This window comes from Catharus ustulatus, chromosome 31, assembly GCF_009819885.2.
Source record: "Catharus ustulatus isolate bCatUst1 chromosome 31, bCatUst1.pri.v2, whole genome shotgun sequence".
Lineage (NCBI taxonomy): Eukaryota > Metazoa > Chordata > Aves > Passeriformes > Turdidae > Catharus > Catharus ustulatus.
In genome coordinates this window covers 330336-347212 of record NC_046251.1, presented here as the reverse complement: position 1 = coordinate 347212, position 16877 = coordinate 330336, and the positions used below count along the sequence as shown (strand labels likewise).

The window sequence follows — 16877 nt, the reverse complement described above, 5'->3', positions numbered from 1 at the left end:
CGCGTTGGGGGCACGGAAAACGCAAGGGGGGGGAAAAAAAAAAAAATTAAAAATATAAAAAAAATTCAAATTCAAAACCCCTCGGGGATTCTCCGAGCCCCGGGGCAGCTTTTAAAGAAAAAGAAAAAAAGAGAAAAAGACACCTCCAAGGCCGAGTTTTTTTTTTTTTCTTTCTTTTTTTGCCGTTTTTTGTTGTTTTCGGGCGGGTTTTTTTTTTTGTTTTTATGAATTTAAGGAATATTTACAGAGCTGCTCTACAATAGGAACAGAACAAATATTACAGAACGGGTCTGAGACGAGAATAAAATACACGAAATTACAGCAGAAACGTTCAACACCGCGACAGAACATCCGCGTCCGCTCCCTCCAGTCCTTTTTATTTTTTTTTTCCTCCTTTTCCCTCTTTTTGTCATTTTTTTCCTCTTTTTTTTTTTCTCCTTTTTTGTTTTTTTTTAGTACAAAATATTCGCGGGATTCCGAAAAAAAAAAAAAAAAAAAAAATCGGAAAACAACAACAACAAAAAAATATTCAAAATACTGGATTAGGCTTTAATTTAGGAAATAAAATATAATTATAATAATAATAATAATTACAAAAAAGAGCAAAAATAATAAAAATTCAAGTACTTCTCGTGCCGCTGTGCTGAGGGCAGAGCAAGGCGGAAGAAAAGGAAGAAAAAACCCAAAAATCCCCCCGGGCTTCGCTTTTTCCTTTTTGTTGGGTTTTTTTTCCGCTTTTTTGTCGCGTTTTAGAAAAAACCTCGAGTCCCAAACCTCAACATCCATCCGCACATTCAGAGCCACCAACATTTCACCCTTTTCCTTTTATTATTTCCCTTTTTTTCCCCCTTTTTTTCCGCTGGTTTTTTCCTCCTCTCTCACCGCCAAAATTTTCTGGTTTTTCTCTTTTTTTTTTCTTTTTTTTTTCTCCTTTTAGTTCTTTTTTTTTTTCTCCTTTTTTACTCATGTCTTTCCTTTTTTTCTCCTTTTTTTTCCTCTTTTCTCCTTTTTTTTTTCTTTTTTCTCCTTTTTTCCTCTTTCTCCTCCTTTTTTTTTTTTTTCCTTTTTCATTTTTTTGTTTAAATTTTTTTTTTTAACTATTCCACCTTCCCCCCTGCGTTTAACCGCTATCATTGCTGCTCCTTATCGCTTTTCTCTTTATTCATTTTCTTCATTTTCATGCGCCTGTTCTGAAACCAGATTTTGACCTGGCGCTCGGTGAGGTTCAGCACCCGCGCCACTTCGTACCTGCGGTCCCGCGTCAGGTACATATTGAACAAAAACTCCTTTTCCAGTTCCAGGGTCTGATATTTTGTGTAAGGGCAGCGTTTCTTCCTCGTGGAGCGCGCGTGGATCCAATTGGCCACGGGGTTGTCTGAGAAAGAAGATTTTTTTAATATTTATATATATTTTTTATTAATTTTTTTTAATATTTTATTTTTTTTTAAGCGGGGACTAAACGCGCAGAAATTTAATTTTTTTTAATGATTAATTTTTCCCTCCCCCCCCTCCACGCCCTGTTTAATTAGCAGCTCTTCCCTAAATATTTTCATCCCTAAATATCTTTATCCCTAAATATTTTCATCCCTAAATTTTTTAATCCCTAAAAAATTTTATCCCTAAATATCTTCATCCTTAAATATTTTTACCCATAAATATCTTCAACCCTAAATTTTTTTATCCCTAAATATTTTTATCCCTAAATATTTTCATCCCTAAATATTTTCATCCCTAAATATTTTCATCCCTAATTTTATTTATCCCTAAATATTTTCATCCCTAAATTTTTTCATCCCTAAATATTTTTATCCCTAAATATTTTTATCCCTAAATATCTTCATCCCTAAATATTTTCATCCCTAAATATTTATTTTTTTTTAAGCGGCCTTGGCGAGGGTTTAATCTGTTTATTTTGGAGGGGGTCACTTCCTTTTTCCGCTTTTCGCTGCCTTTTATTTTATTTTATTTTATTTATTTTGTTTTAAAAAACACAACTTTCGGTTAAAAAAAAAAATTTAAAAAATTACAGATATGACCTTAACCATAAAAAATAAAACACAAGCGGCGCGCTGGGTTGGAAATAAAAATAATAATAAAAATAAAGCTGCCCAGGGCTGGCGGTAATCGAGGAACGGAGTCATAAAAAGTCAAAATTCCCCCATTTCATAGGCCCATAAACTCTTTTTACAACCTCGGCTCGCCAAGACTTTCCCCGAAGCTGCCCCGGACCTGCGGAGCCGCCTCGGGCTTTTCTCAAATCCCCGACGTGCCGCAAAAATCCCAATTTTTGGGGCTTTTTTGGTGTTTTTTGGGGTTTTTTTATGCCGCAAAAATCCCAGTTTTGGGGTTTTTTTTTGGCCTTTTTTTGGGTTTTTTATGCCAAAAAAAAATCTGAATTTTTGGGGTTTTTTGGGGTTTTTTTTGAGTTTTTTTATGCCGCAAAAATCCGAATTTTTGGGGATTTTTTGGCGGTTTTTTGGGTTTTCTATGCTGAAAAAATCCGATTTTTGGTGATTTTTTGGTGATTTTTTGGGTGATTCTCTTTGATATTTTTTTAAGGCGCAGCTCTGCCCCCGCTGCTCTTTTGGGGCGTTTCGGGCACTTTTGGAGATTTTTGGAGCTCCCCAAATTTGGGATTTTTTTTCCCCGCCTGGAGCAGCCCCGGGGGTGTCACCCCCAAAATCCCCCGAAGTGACCCCAAAATTCCCCCGGGCGCTTTTTGGGCTCATTCCGAGCGATTTTGGGTTCGTTCAGCAGCGGCCGCTCCCCGCCAGAGTTCGGGGATTTTTTTTTTTGTTGATTTTTAAAATTTTTTTGTTTTTTTTAAAGTTTTTCCTCCCCTCCTCAGCAGCTCCTGCGCCCCGCGCGCTCCGTGCCCCAAAATCCCGAATTTTCTCCCCAATTCTCCTCTCCAGGTTCCCACCTTTGAATTCCCACGTGGAGAATTTAATTTAATTTTTTTTATTTTTGATGGGGGGTGGGAATAATTCAAAAATATCGAAATTCCAAAATATCGCCGGCGGAGTTTTTATTTTTTTGATTTTTCCCGGAGATAAAAAGGGGAAGTTCTGCCCTCACCCTGAGCTCTTCCCCTCCCTAAAAATAAAAATAAAAACCAACCCCAAAATCCAAAATCCGCCCCCACAGCCGCGCGTTCGCTCCCGGGCATCCCCAAATCTTCCTCGTTCCTGGAAAGTGGGAATTTTCATTTTTTGGGGGGGGAAAATTTGGGATTTTTTATTTTTTAAATTTTTTTGGGGAGGTTTCTCCCTCTGCTTCATCTCCTCGCACACGCAGAATTCTTGTTATTAATTATTATTAATTATTATTTTTATTATTATTGGTTTAATTCGCCCCTCCTCGGTGGAATGGAAAGGGGAGAGGGAACCAAAGCAGCGGGATAAAGTTTTAATTTTTCTTTTTTTTTAAAAGGGGGGGAAATAGAGAAAAATTTAGAATTGAGGGGGGAAGTGGGGGAAGAATAATAAAATTGAGGGGGGAAATAGAGAATAAAAGGGGGTTAAAAATTAAAAGTTGGGGGGGAATAGAGAATAACAACGGGTTAAAAATTTAAAATTGGGGGGGAATAGAGAATAACAACGGGTTAAAAATTAAAAATTGGGGGGAGATAGAGAATAAAGGGGGTTAAAAATTTAAAATTGGGGGGGAAATAGAGACTAAAGGGGGTTAAAAATTTAAAATTGGGGGGGGAATAGAGAATAAAGGAGGTTTAAAATTAAAACCTGGGGGGGAAATAGAGACTAAAGGGGGTTAAAAATTTAAAACTGGGGGCAAAAATAGAGAATAAAGGAGGTTAAAAATTTAAAACTGGGGGCAAAAATAGAGAATAGAGGGGGTGAAAATTTTAAAACCGGGGTGGAAAATGGAGAATAACAACGGGTTAAAAATTTAAAACCGGGGTGGAAAACGGAGAATAACAACGGGTTAAAACTCCAAAATAAACATTAAAAACCCCAAAGGTGCGGATCCCCTGTCCAGGCGCTCCCGGCGCTGCCCCAGCCCCCCGGGCCGCCCCTTGGCGAGCGCTCGGCGCTCTCCGCTCGCCCCCCTGGCCGCGGCAATTCCGTTTTATTGCGTGGGCTCCCGCTCGCCCTCGCCGCGGGTCGTAAACGCGAGAATGGCTCGGGGGGACTTACTGGGGTCTAATTCCAGCTTCTCCTCTTTGTGTTTTCCGCCGCCGATGGCCTCGGGCTCGGGCGAGCCCGCCCCGCCGCCGCTCGCCGCTCGCTCGCCCGGGGCCGCGTACACCAGCTCGGGGTAGCCCGCTCGCCCGTCCGCGGGCCCGCACTCGCCACGCCGGGCCCCGAACGCGTCCTTGAGGCCGTAGGGCCGCGGCCCGAACGGGGGGAAGGAAACGGCCCCGGCCAGCGGCTCCAGCCAGGTCCGCACGTACCTGGGCTCGGCCGCCTGCGGCCCGTAGTGAGCGGCGCCGTGAGGGTGCGGGTAGCCCACCGAGGGCTGCGGGGGCACCGGGGCCCACGAGGCGGCGAACACGGCGGGTTTGGGGGCGAAGCTGCACGAGGGGAAGTCGGAGCAGTCGGGGAGCAGCGGAGCGGGGCGAGCGGAGCCGGGCCCGGCGAAGCGCGGGGCGAGCAGATCCTCGGAGTCCGGGCCCAGCAGCGAGTCCACGAAGTAGTTGCTGATGGGGCCCGAAGCCGACATGGTTCGCTCGCCCCCTCTTTGACATTCATGGGATTATTGTATGAAGTGTATGTGTACTTTTTATCTGCTCATAGAACAATCAGGGCAGGTAATTATTTTTTCAGCCGTTCCCAGCGCGCCATTGGCTGCCGGCCCTCACGTGATTGTATTTACCCAAAAATATCGCCGGGATCAATCCGCAGGGCTTTTTTTTTTTTTTTTTTTTTTTTCCTTTTTTTTAATCTTTTTTTTTTCCCCTCTCTCCATCCCCTTTTTTTTCCCTTTTTTTCTCTTTTTTTTTTCCTTTTTTTTTTTTTTTTTAACGCGACAACGCCGCCCGCTTTTTCCTTCCCCTTCTTAAAAAAAAAATAAATAAATAAAAAATAAAATTAAAAAAAAAAAAAGAAGCGGCCGGGAAGGGAAGGGAAGGAAGGAAGGGAAGGGGGGCGGAGATGCTGATGGTGATGATGATGATGAGGAGGAGGAGGAGGGAGATTCTCCCCGAGGCTGCGAGCGCCGAAGGTGGAAGGTAAAAGCTCCAAGGTGCCCCAGGAACTATTTCTCCGCGCAATTCATCTCTGTCCGCTCCCCCCGCAGGAATTAAATCCCAATTTCGGATTTGGCGGAGGTGGGAGAGGAAGAGGAGGGGGGAGAAGGAGCGAAATCGGGGAGGAAGAAGCGGCTTTGTCACCCCGGGCAGCGCCGGGGCCGCTCGGGGATCGAGGCTTCGGCACAGCCGGAAAATCAAATTATGGAGAATCCCGGGCGGATTTTATACCAGAAAAAATATAAAAATATAAAAAAATTTAAAAATTAAATAAGAGGAGGGGGTATCATTATAATAACAATAATAATAACGATAAACCGACCTCCACCCCTCCGAAAAAAAACCAAAAAAATTCAAAATCTGGGAAGGGAAAGCGGAGCTCGGGAGCTGCGAGGAGGAGCCGGGGATGTTTTTTATGTCCTTCAATAAAATTTTTACGAGGATCATTTGATTGTTCATAAATGTGTCGTTCATTAAATAAAAGCAGGACGGAGCTCGGGGGGGGACACGGAGGAAGCAGCAGCGCCTGTGGTTTTATTTTTATTTCTGGTTCTATTTTTATTTCTATTTCTATTTTTGGCTTTTCAAATGTTTTTTTATTTTTTTTTTTTTTCCTGAGTGACATCTGGAAAGTTTTGTCGGGTTTTTTTTGTTTGTTTTGGTTTGGTTTTGTTTGGGTTTTTTTAATTTTTTTTTTTTTTCACCAAAACGAGAGAATTCTGGAGCGTTCAAAAATCCCCGGCTGCGAATTTTGGAGGGGACAACCTTGGTTTTGTGAGGAAAGTCAGGTAGGTGAGGAGCTCCCGCCCAGTCCCCAAAAAAAAAAAGGACTCGGGAGATTTCTTTGCAGGCCAAAATCAAATCAAATAAATAAAAATTAAATAAAAATCCCATTAAAATAACGATCTCTCTGCATTTTTTATTCTTTTAAAAAGACAGAATCTCTCTGGAAAAGTAAAAATAAATTTGATTTTTGTGTGTTCTCCATCCCCTCGCGGTTCCTGAGGCTGGGAGGGAAATTTGGGGAGGAGCGGGGGGGGTTCCCCAAAGTCACGGACCCAAAACTCGGCGATTTTCACCCATTTTCCACCCCCGCGAGCCGCGAGCAGCAGGAGGAAAACCGAGGGGAAAAAAAAAAAAACAAAAATGAGGAAATTTCCCCCAAAACCTCTCCAGGCAAACCCAGAGGGAAAAAAACACCAAAAAAACCAATGAATGGATGGGAAAAATGAGATTTTCGGCCAAAAAAAAAATTAAAAAGCAATTCCTGCGGGGGAATTTTCACCCAAAAAATCCTCGCGGCGCTGCTCCCCTTCCAGAATTTTCCCTCGAGGATTTTTGGGGCTCCTTAAAAATTAAAAAATAAAAAAAAATAAAAATAAAAAATATTCCAGAGGGTCCCGGCGCCCTCCTTGGCCTTTCCCCGAATTCTCCCGGCTTCGCTCGCGGGGATTTTTGGGTTGAAAAGGGTTAAAAAAAACCCAAATTTTCTCTTTATTTTTTTTTTATTTGTCCCGATTTTCCGTCTGGGAGGAGCGGGGGGTGAAACCCGCCAGGATTTTGGTTTTTGGGGGGGAATTTTTTGGGGTTGGAATCGTGACAAAAGCAGGAGGGGAAGGGGGAGAGGGGAGGAAGGAGAAGGAGAAAAAAAGGGAAATAAAGGAGAAAAAAAGGAGGAAAAAAAAAAGAGAAAAAAACGGAGGGAAATGAGGGAAAAAATGAGAAAAAAAAAGAATAAAAGGAGGAAAAAAGGGGGAAAAAAGGGGGGAAAAATAAGAATAAAAGGAGGAAAAATGAGGAAAAAAAAAGAATAAAAAGAGGAAAAAAGGGGGGGAAAAGGGGAAAAAAGGGGGGAGAAAAAAGAGAAAAAGGAGCAGGACCAGTTTTTGCTCTGGATGGATTTTCCGGGTGGGAAATAAGGAAAAATTTGGGAATTGTGCCGGGAAGAGGCGAGGGAGGAGCGGAGCCCGCGGGGCTCGGGGCGGATTCGGCCCCGCAAGGTCACGGCACAAAGGCGCCGATTCCGGCCATTTCCACCCCAAAAAATCGGAATTTTCCAGCCCAAACTTCGCCTTTTCCTGCGGGGTGGGCAAGGGGAAATTTCAAATTTAATTTGCGGGTTGAAATCCCGTGGGGATGCGGAGGGGGGAGCGGCAAAAAGCGAATTTAATTCAGCTCAAAAAGCGAATTAAAGCCTCGGGCTGGCGGCGGAAAGCGGCGGCGTCGGGGTCCAAAATTCGGGTAAAAATCTCGGTTTGGGGTCCAAAATTTGGGTTAAAAAATCTCTTTTTGGGGTTTAAAATTTGAGATCAAAATCTCGGTTTGGGACTCGAAATTCGGTGTAAAAAATTTCGGTTTGGGGTTTAAAATTTGGATTAAAAATCTCGGTTTGGGGCTCAAAATTCGAGGTAAAAAATCTTGATTTAGGGCTCCAAACGAGGATTTTCCCCCCAAATCCAGCATCAGGATGGGGAATCCCAAAAAATTCATCAGGGTGAGGAAACCCCCCCAAAATTCACCCCAAAAAATCCTCATAAAACCCCTATGAATGTCCTTACAAAATCCATGTTAGCTCCTTAGAAAGTCCATATAGAATCATTATAAAATCTTTATAAAATCGATATAAAATCCATACAAAATCCTTATAAATTCCTTTTTAAATTCCTTATAAAAATCCTTATAAAATCCATATAAAATCCTTTATAAAATCCTTATAAAACCGCTATAAAATCCTTTATAAAATCGCAATAAAATCCTAATAAATTTCCTCCGCTCCCTATAAAATCCGCATCAAACCCCAATAAAATTTGGTTTTATCCCCCAAATCATCGCCGCGGGAGGGGGCGAAGTTCTGGGGAATTTTTTCCGGCTGGAATCGCGAATTTCCCGAGGCTCCGGGGCTGCTTTTTGGGGTAAAATCCGGGAATTTGAGGGTTTGGAGAATCCCGGATCCTTCCCTGCTCGGTTCCCCTTGGAGGAAATTGAAAAATAAATAAATAAAAATAAAAAGGGAAAACTCGGAGCTGAGCCCGCGGGGTTTTTAGAGATTTATTATTTCCTGGTGGAGATAAAAAATCGTAAAATCCGACTAGAAAATAATAACAATAAATAATAACGGTAATGATGAAAAGGAGCAGAGAGGGGACGCGGAAATCGCCGCCTTTGTCCGAGATCCCCGCGCACTTTTGGGAACCCAAACCCCCCCAAAATCTCCCCAAATTTTCCTCCTCCGCTCCCACAAATCCTGCCCGGATTAGGAGGAAATGAAAAAATAACCCCAAATATTAAAAATTTAAAATAAAATTTAAAAAATAATAATTTAAAAAGGGAAAGGGCAGGAGGGGGAGGGCAGGGAAATGCGAAGGATGAACCCGCTCGTGGCCGGGCGGGCGCCGCTTTTGGGCGATTTTTGGTTTTTTTTGGTTGTTTTGGGGATTTTTTTTTTTTTTTTCGGAGGCAGCCGCAGCCTCCCGGCGTTTGGGATTTGGGATTTGGGGACTTTTTAATTTTTTTTTTCTCTTTTCCCAGCGCAGCTCCAGGCCCCGAGCGAGGTCCCCAAAATCTCCCGAGATCCCCGGGGGGAGGCGGGGGGGGCAAAATCCCCAAAATCCCGAATTCCCAAACCCCAAAATTCCAAAATCCCCAAATCCTGAAACCCTAAACCCCAAAACTCCAAACCCCAAACCCCAAATTCCCGATCCCGAAGCCCCGGGCCCGGTTCAATCCCCACAGTCAAGTTCGGATTTTCCCCTAAATCGGAATTTTGGCCCCCGGGGCCCCCCCTGAGCCGCGATCCCGAATTTTATCCCCAATAAAATCCCGATAAATTCCCATAAATTCGCTTTTCGCCGCCTTGCCAACCTTTACCCGAATTAAATCCCATTTTCCTGCCTCTCTTTGTCCCTTTTCCTCCTCTCTGCTCCTGCCCAAGTTCTCGCTCGCTTTTGTTCCTCCTCCTCCTCCTCATTTCCTTCATAAAAAAAACCCGAAAAAAGAGAAAATGGCCCAAAGCGGGGGCAGAGTTCGCGGGACATTTCCTTGATTATTCCGGGATTGTTTTATGGAGTAAAAAATCAAAATGTGCGGGAATAAAAATCCCAATTTCAGGGCACGGCGCTGCCTTTTCCCTCCGCGCTAAAACCCTTCGGGGAAAAAAAATAAAAAAAACAGTGGAAAAAAAATAATAAAATAATAAAAATCGGGTTTATTCCATGGAAAAATCTCTCCCGGGATAATTCCGGGAACGCCCCGGGGGGATCCCAAATTCCCGAATTTTCCGCCGGGAGTTTTTTACCTGCTCGGTTCCTCTCCACCCCCCCCCGGTTCCGAATTTCCGAATTTCCGAATTTCCGAATTTCCGAATTTCCGAATTTCCGAATTCCGGCCCCTCCGGCGCTGCCGCCTCCGCGGGCGCGCAATAAATTCCGAGCCGCAATTAAAGCCCCGAGCGATTCTTTCAGGTCTCTTTTTTTACCCCCCCCCAAAATTTTATATTTATATTTCCGCAACAAAACAAAAAAAAAAATCCGCTTTTTTTCCCACATACCCGCTCAGAATTTTAATTTTTTTTGCCGTTTTTTTTTTTTTCAGCGAAGCAGAGAAAATTAAAATTAAAAAAAAAATTAGAAAGCGCAGAGATAAAATAAATAAAAAATCGCGTTACAAGAGGGAAAAAAAAAAAGAATCAAGCGAGGAACAAGCCCGGGCGCGGCGAGGCCGCAGCGCCTGCAGAAACATTTTTTGGGCTGGTTTTTCCGCCGCCGCGTTTATTCATTTATTAGACCGTGCCAGACAGGCCGTAATTAGGGTTCATTAGCATAGATAAGCGCGGCCCGAGTTGTGTCTGCGCCTCCCCATTGTCTGCCCCGGCCCCAAGGTGTTGGGGCAGGGCGGGAGGAGACGAAACAGCCCCGAAATAGAAAAAAAAAAACCTGAAACAGCCACGAAATTACAAAAAAAACCTGAAACAGCTCGGAAAAAAAAAACAAAAATAGCCCCTAAATAACTCAAAAAAAACCCTGAAATTATCCCCCCAAAAAAACCCGAAACAACACCCTAAAAAATAAAAAAATCCAATAATAATCCCGAAAAAAAATCAACGCCCCCAAAAAAACCCCGAATAAACTAAAACAAACCTAAAACAACCACAAAAATATTAATAAAAAATCCCAAAAAACCTAAAACAACTCAGAAAAAAAACCTGAATCAACCCCCAAAAAAACCCCAATAACAACCCTCCTAGAAAACCCAAATCAACCCCAAACCAACCCCAAAAAATAAAAAAAAAAAAAAACAAAAAACCCCCAAACCCCGAGGCAGCGGCGGGGGAGGGGCAGCGCCGGATCCCGCGGTCTCCTCGTTGCTTTTTCCGCCCCTAAAAAAGCCCCAAAATTCGGATTTTTTATTTTTATTTTTAGTTTTTTTGTTGTTTTTTCGTGCGCTCGGTACCTGCGCTGCCGCCTCGGGCGCTTCCCGCGGGTTTTTTTTTTGTATTTTTAATTTTTCCAACTCCTTTTTGCAGCTTTTTTTTTTTTATTTTATTTTTTTCCCTTCTCGTCTCTCCGCAAAGACCTTGAGGATTTTTCTCTTTTTTTTCTGTTTTTTTCGCTCTTTTGGGGGCTTTTTTTCCTTTTTTTTCACCTTTTTTTTTCTCTTTTTTTTCATCTTCTTCCCCCAAATCCTCCCCGGCGCCAGAATTGATTCAATCCCCACAAACGACCCCAAAAATACCAAATTCCCCCAAATCCCCTCCCCGTTCCTGAGCGATTTCCCCTCGTTTTGGGCTCGGTTTTTTTGCCAGTTTTGATTTTTTTTTTTCCTTGGAAATCCAGCCCGGGGCGATGCTCGCCCACACAGAAACCTCCAGGATTTTTTTGTTGTTTGTTTGTTTTGTTTTTGGGTTTTTTTTGGGGATTCCACCTGCCGGGATCCAGGAAAAGCCGCCAACACAAAAAAATAAAATTAAAAACAAATCCAAATTTGAGCGATATCGGCGACATTTCACCCGGAATAAACGCGGAGAACGGAGCCGAGAGCGAAGCGAAAATCTGAAATAAAACCCAAAATCCACGGAGAGCGGCGATTTTCCCGATTTTCCATCAAAATCCATCAAAAATCGGCGCATCCCAGGAAAATCTCGGAGCCACCGACCCCCTCCCCGCTCCAATTTCTTAATTAAAAATCAGATTTTCGCTTTTTATGGCGATTCTGGAGCGCGTTTTAAATGTTGCCGCTTTATTTTCTCTATTTAAATAAATATATTTTATTTTCATTCCTTTCTCTCTCTCTCCAGGGGTGGCTCGGAAATAAAAATCAATCTTCATACGCACGGAGGAGAAATTGGATTTGTCCGGTTCACGCTGTTCCAGGGGAGGAAAAAAAAAGGAGAAATCCGCGGATTGTTCATCCCGAGCAGGCGAAATTCGTCATAAAAATAATGAAACCTTTAAATCATCCAATTATCACAGCACTGATATCAAATAATTACGGTTAAACCTACCGGTAATCAAGCTCGTCCCTGCTGAAATATTAATAAATATTCATTTAAACCAGTGTGAGGTCGCGCTTTTTCTTCTTCTTCTTTTTTCTTCTTTTTTTTTTTTTTTTTTTTTCGCTTTTTTTTTGTCGTTTTAGCGACTTTAAAATCCGGATTTTTGTCCCCAGGATGATGGAAATTCCCCCCAAAAAACAGCGAGCATTCAAACCGAGCATTTTTAACAGCAAACAGAGCATAAAAAGCAGATTTTCAGTCATTAATTAAATTTATTCTCCTCCCAGCCCCAGTTTGAGGGGAAAAAATCGCGATTTTTGTCACCGGAATCAACTCCAAGCACCGAACTCCGCGAAGCCAAAATTGGGGGAAACACCAAAAAAAAAAAACCTCAACCAGACATAAATCACAGCACAAAAAAAAATCCCAAATGACAGCGAAACCCACACCAAAATAATCCCAATTCACAGCAAATCCGACACAAAATAAATTCCAATTTCTGCAAAACCAACACAAAAAATCCCAAATCACAGCAAAACCGACACCAGAAAAAATCCCAAATCACAGCAAAACCGACACCGAAAATCGCAACAAAACCAACACCAAAAAAATCTCAAATCACAGCAAAATTGACATTTTAAATAATCTCAAATCACATCAAAACCAACACAAAAAAATCCGAATTTCAGCCGAGTTTTCACCTCCACCTGCGTCACCCAAACCCCCAAAATTCCCAATTTCGGCCCCGTTCCCTCCGCGCCTCTCGGGCTCGCAAATTCCGAATTTCTGCGATGTCCAAACCCCCAAAATCGCGGAAACCCCGCGGGAGCGGCTCCCAAATTCCAAATTTCCCTCCCCGAATTTCCCCGCTCCGATTTTTCCTTCCTTTCACTCCTCAATTTTCTTTTTTTTCCCTTTTTTTTTTTTTTTTAGTTTTTTTTTGCACAAAATTCCCAGTGCGTTTTAAGGGGGGAAAAAGGGATAAAATCAAATTTTTAAAAAATTTATTTTAGTTTCCTCCATCCCCAATTCCTGATTTTTTTTTTTTTTCTGTGTTTTTATTCCAGAAAAATTCCCAATCCCGAGCGATGGAAATCCAGATTAAAGCGTGGAAAAAAATTTAAATTGCTGGTGGGAGGAGCTGAAAATACCCAAATTTTGTTTTTTTCCCCCTTTTTCACGCTGTGAGTTTTGGGGATTTTTTTTTTTAGGGGTTTTTAAGAAAAGGGGGCGAGGGGCGCTCAAAAATCGACACAAAACCCCCAAAAATCTCAGCTCCCCCCAGCGCCCCCTCCCCAACAAAACCCCAAAAAATCCCCAAATCTCCTTCCCAGCCAAAAAATAAATTAAAAAAGGGAATTTTGGCAAAATTCGGGAATTCAAAAGGCACCACACGGAGGGAGGAAAAGCGGATTTTGAAAATTTCATTATTATCATCATCATTATTATTATTTTTATTAATAATAATAATAATAATTTTCTTTTTTCTTTTTTTTTTTGGTCCCTCAGCCCTCGCCGGGGCGCTGCCAATCATCGCTGGTGATTTGGGGTGAAAAAGCGTAAAAAAAATTTAAAAATAATTATAAAAAAACGCTACCTTTGTCCTCATTATTCCAGCAACAAAAGGGGGGAAATTGGGGCCAAAAAGTCAAATAAAAAGGGGTAAAAAAATCAAATTAAAATGGGGAAAAAAAATCGAATAAAAATTGGGGGAAAATAAATTTAAAATGGGAGAAAATTCAAATTAAAAGTGGTAAATAAACCAAATAAAAAGGGATAAAAATTAAACAAAAAGAAGTTAAAAATCCAATAAAAAGGGATTAAAATTAAATAAAAAGGAGTAAAAATAAAATAAAAAGGGGTAAATAAATCAAATAAAAGGGGGTAAAAATAAAATAAAAACTGTTTTAAAAATCAGATTAGTAGGTGCAAAAATCAAATAAAAAGGGGTAAAAGCAGCAAATAAAAGGGGGTAAAATCAAATAGAAAGGGGTAAAAATGAAATTAAAAGGGGTAAAGATTAAATAAAATGGGGTAAAAAAATCAAATTTAAAAGGGGGAAAACCAAACCCAAAGCGGTAAAACCAAACCAAAAGGGGTAAGAATCAAACAAAAATTAAAGGAAAAAGGGGAAAAATGGAACAAAAAAGGGAAAAATGGAACAAAAAATGGTAAAAATGGAACAAAAAAGGGAAAAAATGGAACAAAAAAAGGTAAAAATGGAATTTTCCAATGCAGCCCCCGGGAGGGTCGCTGCGGTTTTGGGATCGCTGCGGTTTTAGGATCGGTTTTAGGATCGGTTTTAGGATCGGGTTTGGGGTCTCGAGTTTTGGGCTGGGTTTTGGGATCGCTGCGGTTTTGGGGTCTCTGTAGCTTTGGGGTCTCTGCGGTTTTAGGATCGGTCTTGGGATCGGTTTTGGGGTCGGTTTTGGGTCTCGGCAGCTTTGGGATCGCTGCGATTTTGGGATCGTTGCAGTTTTGAGGTCTCTGCGGTTTGGGGATCGGTTTTGGGATCGGTTTTGGGATCTCCGAGCTTTTAGGATCGGTTTTAGGGTCGGTTTTGGGATCGGTTTTGGGATCACTGCGGTTTTAGGATCGGTTTTTGGGATCGGTTTTGGGGTCTCTGCCGTTTTAGGATCGGTTTTGGGATCGGTTTTGGGATCGGTTTTGGGATCGGTTTTGGGGTCGGTTTTGCGGTCGCCGCAGCTTTGGGGTCTCTGAGGTTTTAGGATCGGTTTTAGGATCGGTCTTGGGATCGGTTTTGGGGTCTGTGCAGCTTTAGGATCGGTTTTAGGATCGGTTTTGGGATCGGTTTTGGGGTCTCTGCCGTTTTAGGATCGGTTTTGGGATCCCGCCAGGACGGGGATTTCGGGACGGAATTCGGGGATTTCGGGGTCCTTTTTTATTTTTCACTTTTTATTTTGATTTTTTGGGCACTGATTCATTTCAGGGCTGCGGGAGCTGCCCTTGATGAAGTCGAGCTGACGTAGCTCAGGCAGTTTCTTGTTGCCGAGCTAAAAGCTCATCCCAACAACATGAAACTACCTAAACCACAGCTCAGCCGCGCTGCCATCCACGCGATTTTCTGTCAGAAAGGGCGGAAAAGGGCAAAAAAAACCACCAAAAATTAAAAAAAAAAAATAATCGTAACCCCCACACCCGGGCAGAGCGGACGGCGAGAGGAGGAGGAGGAGGGAGGGAGGAAAAAAGGGATGGGAGGGGAAAAAATTAAAATAAAAAATTTAAAAAAATAATAAAAAAGGGAAAAAGGAGGGAGGAGAAAATTCGCCCCCTTTGTTGCTGCTCTCGCGTCTCTGCCCGAAATTCGCGGCTGGGATTTGGGGGGATTGGGGAAAAGAGGGGAAATCACCCCAAAAATCCCCCCCGCAGCGCTGGCTCGGTGTCCGTGTTTAAATAATTGAATTATCGGGGTGGATTTTGGGGGGATCTGCCCCAAAATCCGCGCCGGGATCGCCTCCAAAATCCGCGATTCTCCCTCTGTGCTGAAACCGCGCGGCTCCAGCCCAAAAAATGTAATTAAATCTCGATTAAACCGCGATTAAACCGCGATTAAACCGCGATTGAACCGCGATTAATCCGCAATGAATCCGCAGTGCGAGCTCAGCATCCTCCGCAGAACCGAACCGCCCCGAAATCCCCCAAATCCCCCCAAATTTCCACCAAATTCCGCCAAATTCCACCAAATTCCGTCAAATTCCACCTGATCCAACCTCAAAACGAACCCGCGGGATGCTCAAACCGCCAAATCCATCCCCAAAAAATCGGAATAAATCCGCCAGAAAAGCGAAAATCCGAGCGCGGAGCTGCAATAAAATCCCCCAAAAATTAAAAATATCCGTGCGGAGACTCCAGCCCCGCTCTTACCTTGCAGCCAATTCTGGATTTTGGGGTTCGGGGGGTTCGGGGGGCGCGGTCCCTGCGCCCCCTCCCCAGTTCAGCCCGCGGGACTTGCGCAGCCCGCGGTGGCCGCTCGGGCTCTGGCGCTCCGCGCTGCGCGGCCGCACCTTTCACTGCCGCTTTTTTACGGCCGCGCCGCACATTTTATATTTGCACCTCATAAAATCCACCTCCAGCTCTGCCGGGCTGTCCTGACACCGCTGTTTTATGACCTTGACTTATTGTGGTCACCTGGATAATATTTAAATCAACGTTATGGCCTCGCGGTTTTTTTTCCTTTTTTTTTTTTTTTTTTTATTTAATATTAAAAAATCTCCCTCTCCTCTCGCCGCTCCGACCTCTACAAGGATGAATCTTGAGGGGGAAAAAAAAAAATTTAAAAATCGGATCTACAGCGCTGGTGGAGGTGGGGAAGAAGATTTTTTTTTTTTTTTTTGTCGCAGCCCTCCCCACCCTTCTCACCAAAAAAAAAAAAAAAATTGAAATATTAAATATATATATATTTATTATTATTCGCTATAAGGAACCCACTCGTCCACGGTTCTATGAAATTTATTTCGGATACATGCACAGGGTAACACACACAGGAGATACTGAAATGCCACAGCCACGAGAAATTCACTTTTTTTCCCTTTTTTTCCCCCTTTTTCCCCTTTTTTTCCCTTTTTTCCTTTTTTTCCCCCCCACCCGATGCTGTCTGATTTTTAAATTATTTTTTTCCTTTTTTCCACCCCTTTTTTTTCCTCCTCTGCTCCCTTCAAATATTTTATTCTATTTTATTTTATTGTATCATATTTTATTTGATCGCTCTCCCTGCACATCCGCGAGGGGAGAAATCCCCGCTGCGATTTGAATTTACTGAGATGAAATTCGCTTTATTTTTCGCTCTTTTTTTCGCCTTTTTTCGCTTTTTTTTTCGCTTTTTTTTCCCTTTTTTTCCGCTTTTTTTGGGGGTGCTTTTCTCGCCGTTTTTATTATACAAACTCAGGCTACGCCAGGATTTTGGGGGGAAAACCCCTAAAAAATAAACTTTGGGGTGCGCGGATTCCCCCCGAACACAAAAACCACACCTGGGGGAAAAGTCCTTTGTGCTGCACGGAAATAACTTAAATATCGGGCAAAAGTCGGGTTTTGGGGATTTTTTTGTGTTTTTTCGGCGCCGTCTCCGCCTTTTCTTTTCCCTCCGAGGGCGCAAAAATCCGCTCAGGGTCCCTTTTGTTTTATTTTATTTTATTTCTCGGGGTTTTTTTGTGTTTTTTT

At 42.6% G+C, this 16877-nt stretch overlaps 1 protein-coding gene across 1 annotated transcript; it reads right to left on the bottom strand.

Annotated features, from left to right (window-relative positions):
- Positions 1–1130: 1130 nt before the first annotated feature.
- On the bottom strand, positions 1131–4712 carry HOXC9 (homeobox C9). The gene is made up of 2 exons (XM_033083302.1): positions 4158–4712; positions 1131–1375 (listed from the first exon to the last, which is right to left on the bottom strand). Exons 1-2 carry the CDS (start codon positions 4681–4683, stop codon positions 1131–1133), a joined length of 771 nt encoding a protein of 256 aa, XP_032939193.1. The 5' UTR covers positions 4684–4712.
- Between the last annotated feature and the right edge of the window lie 12165 nt (positions 4713–16877).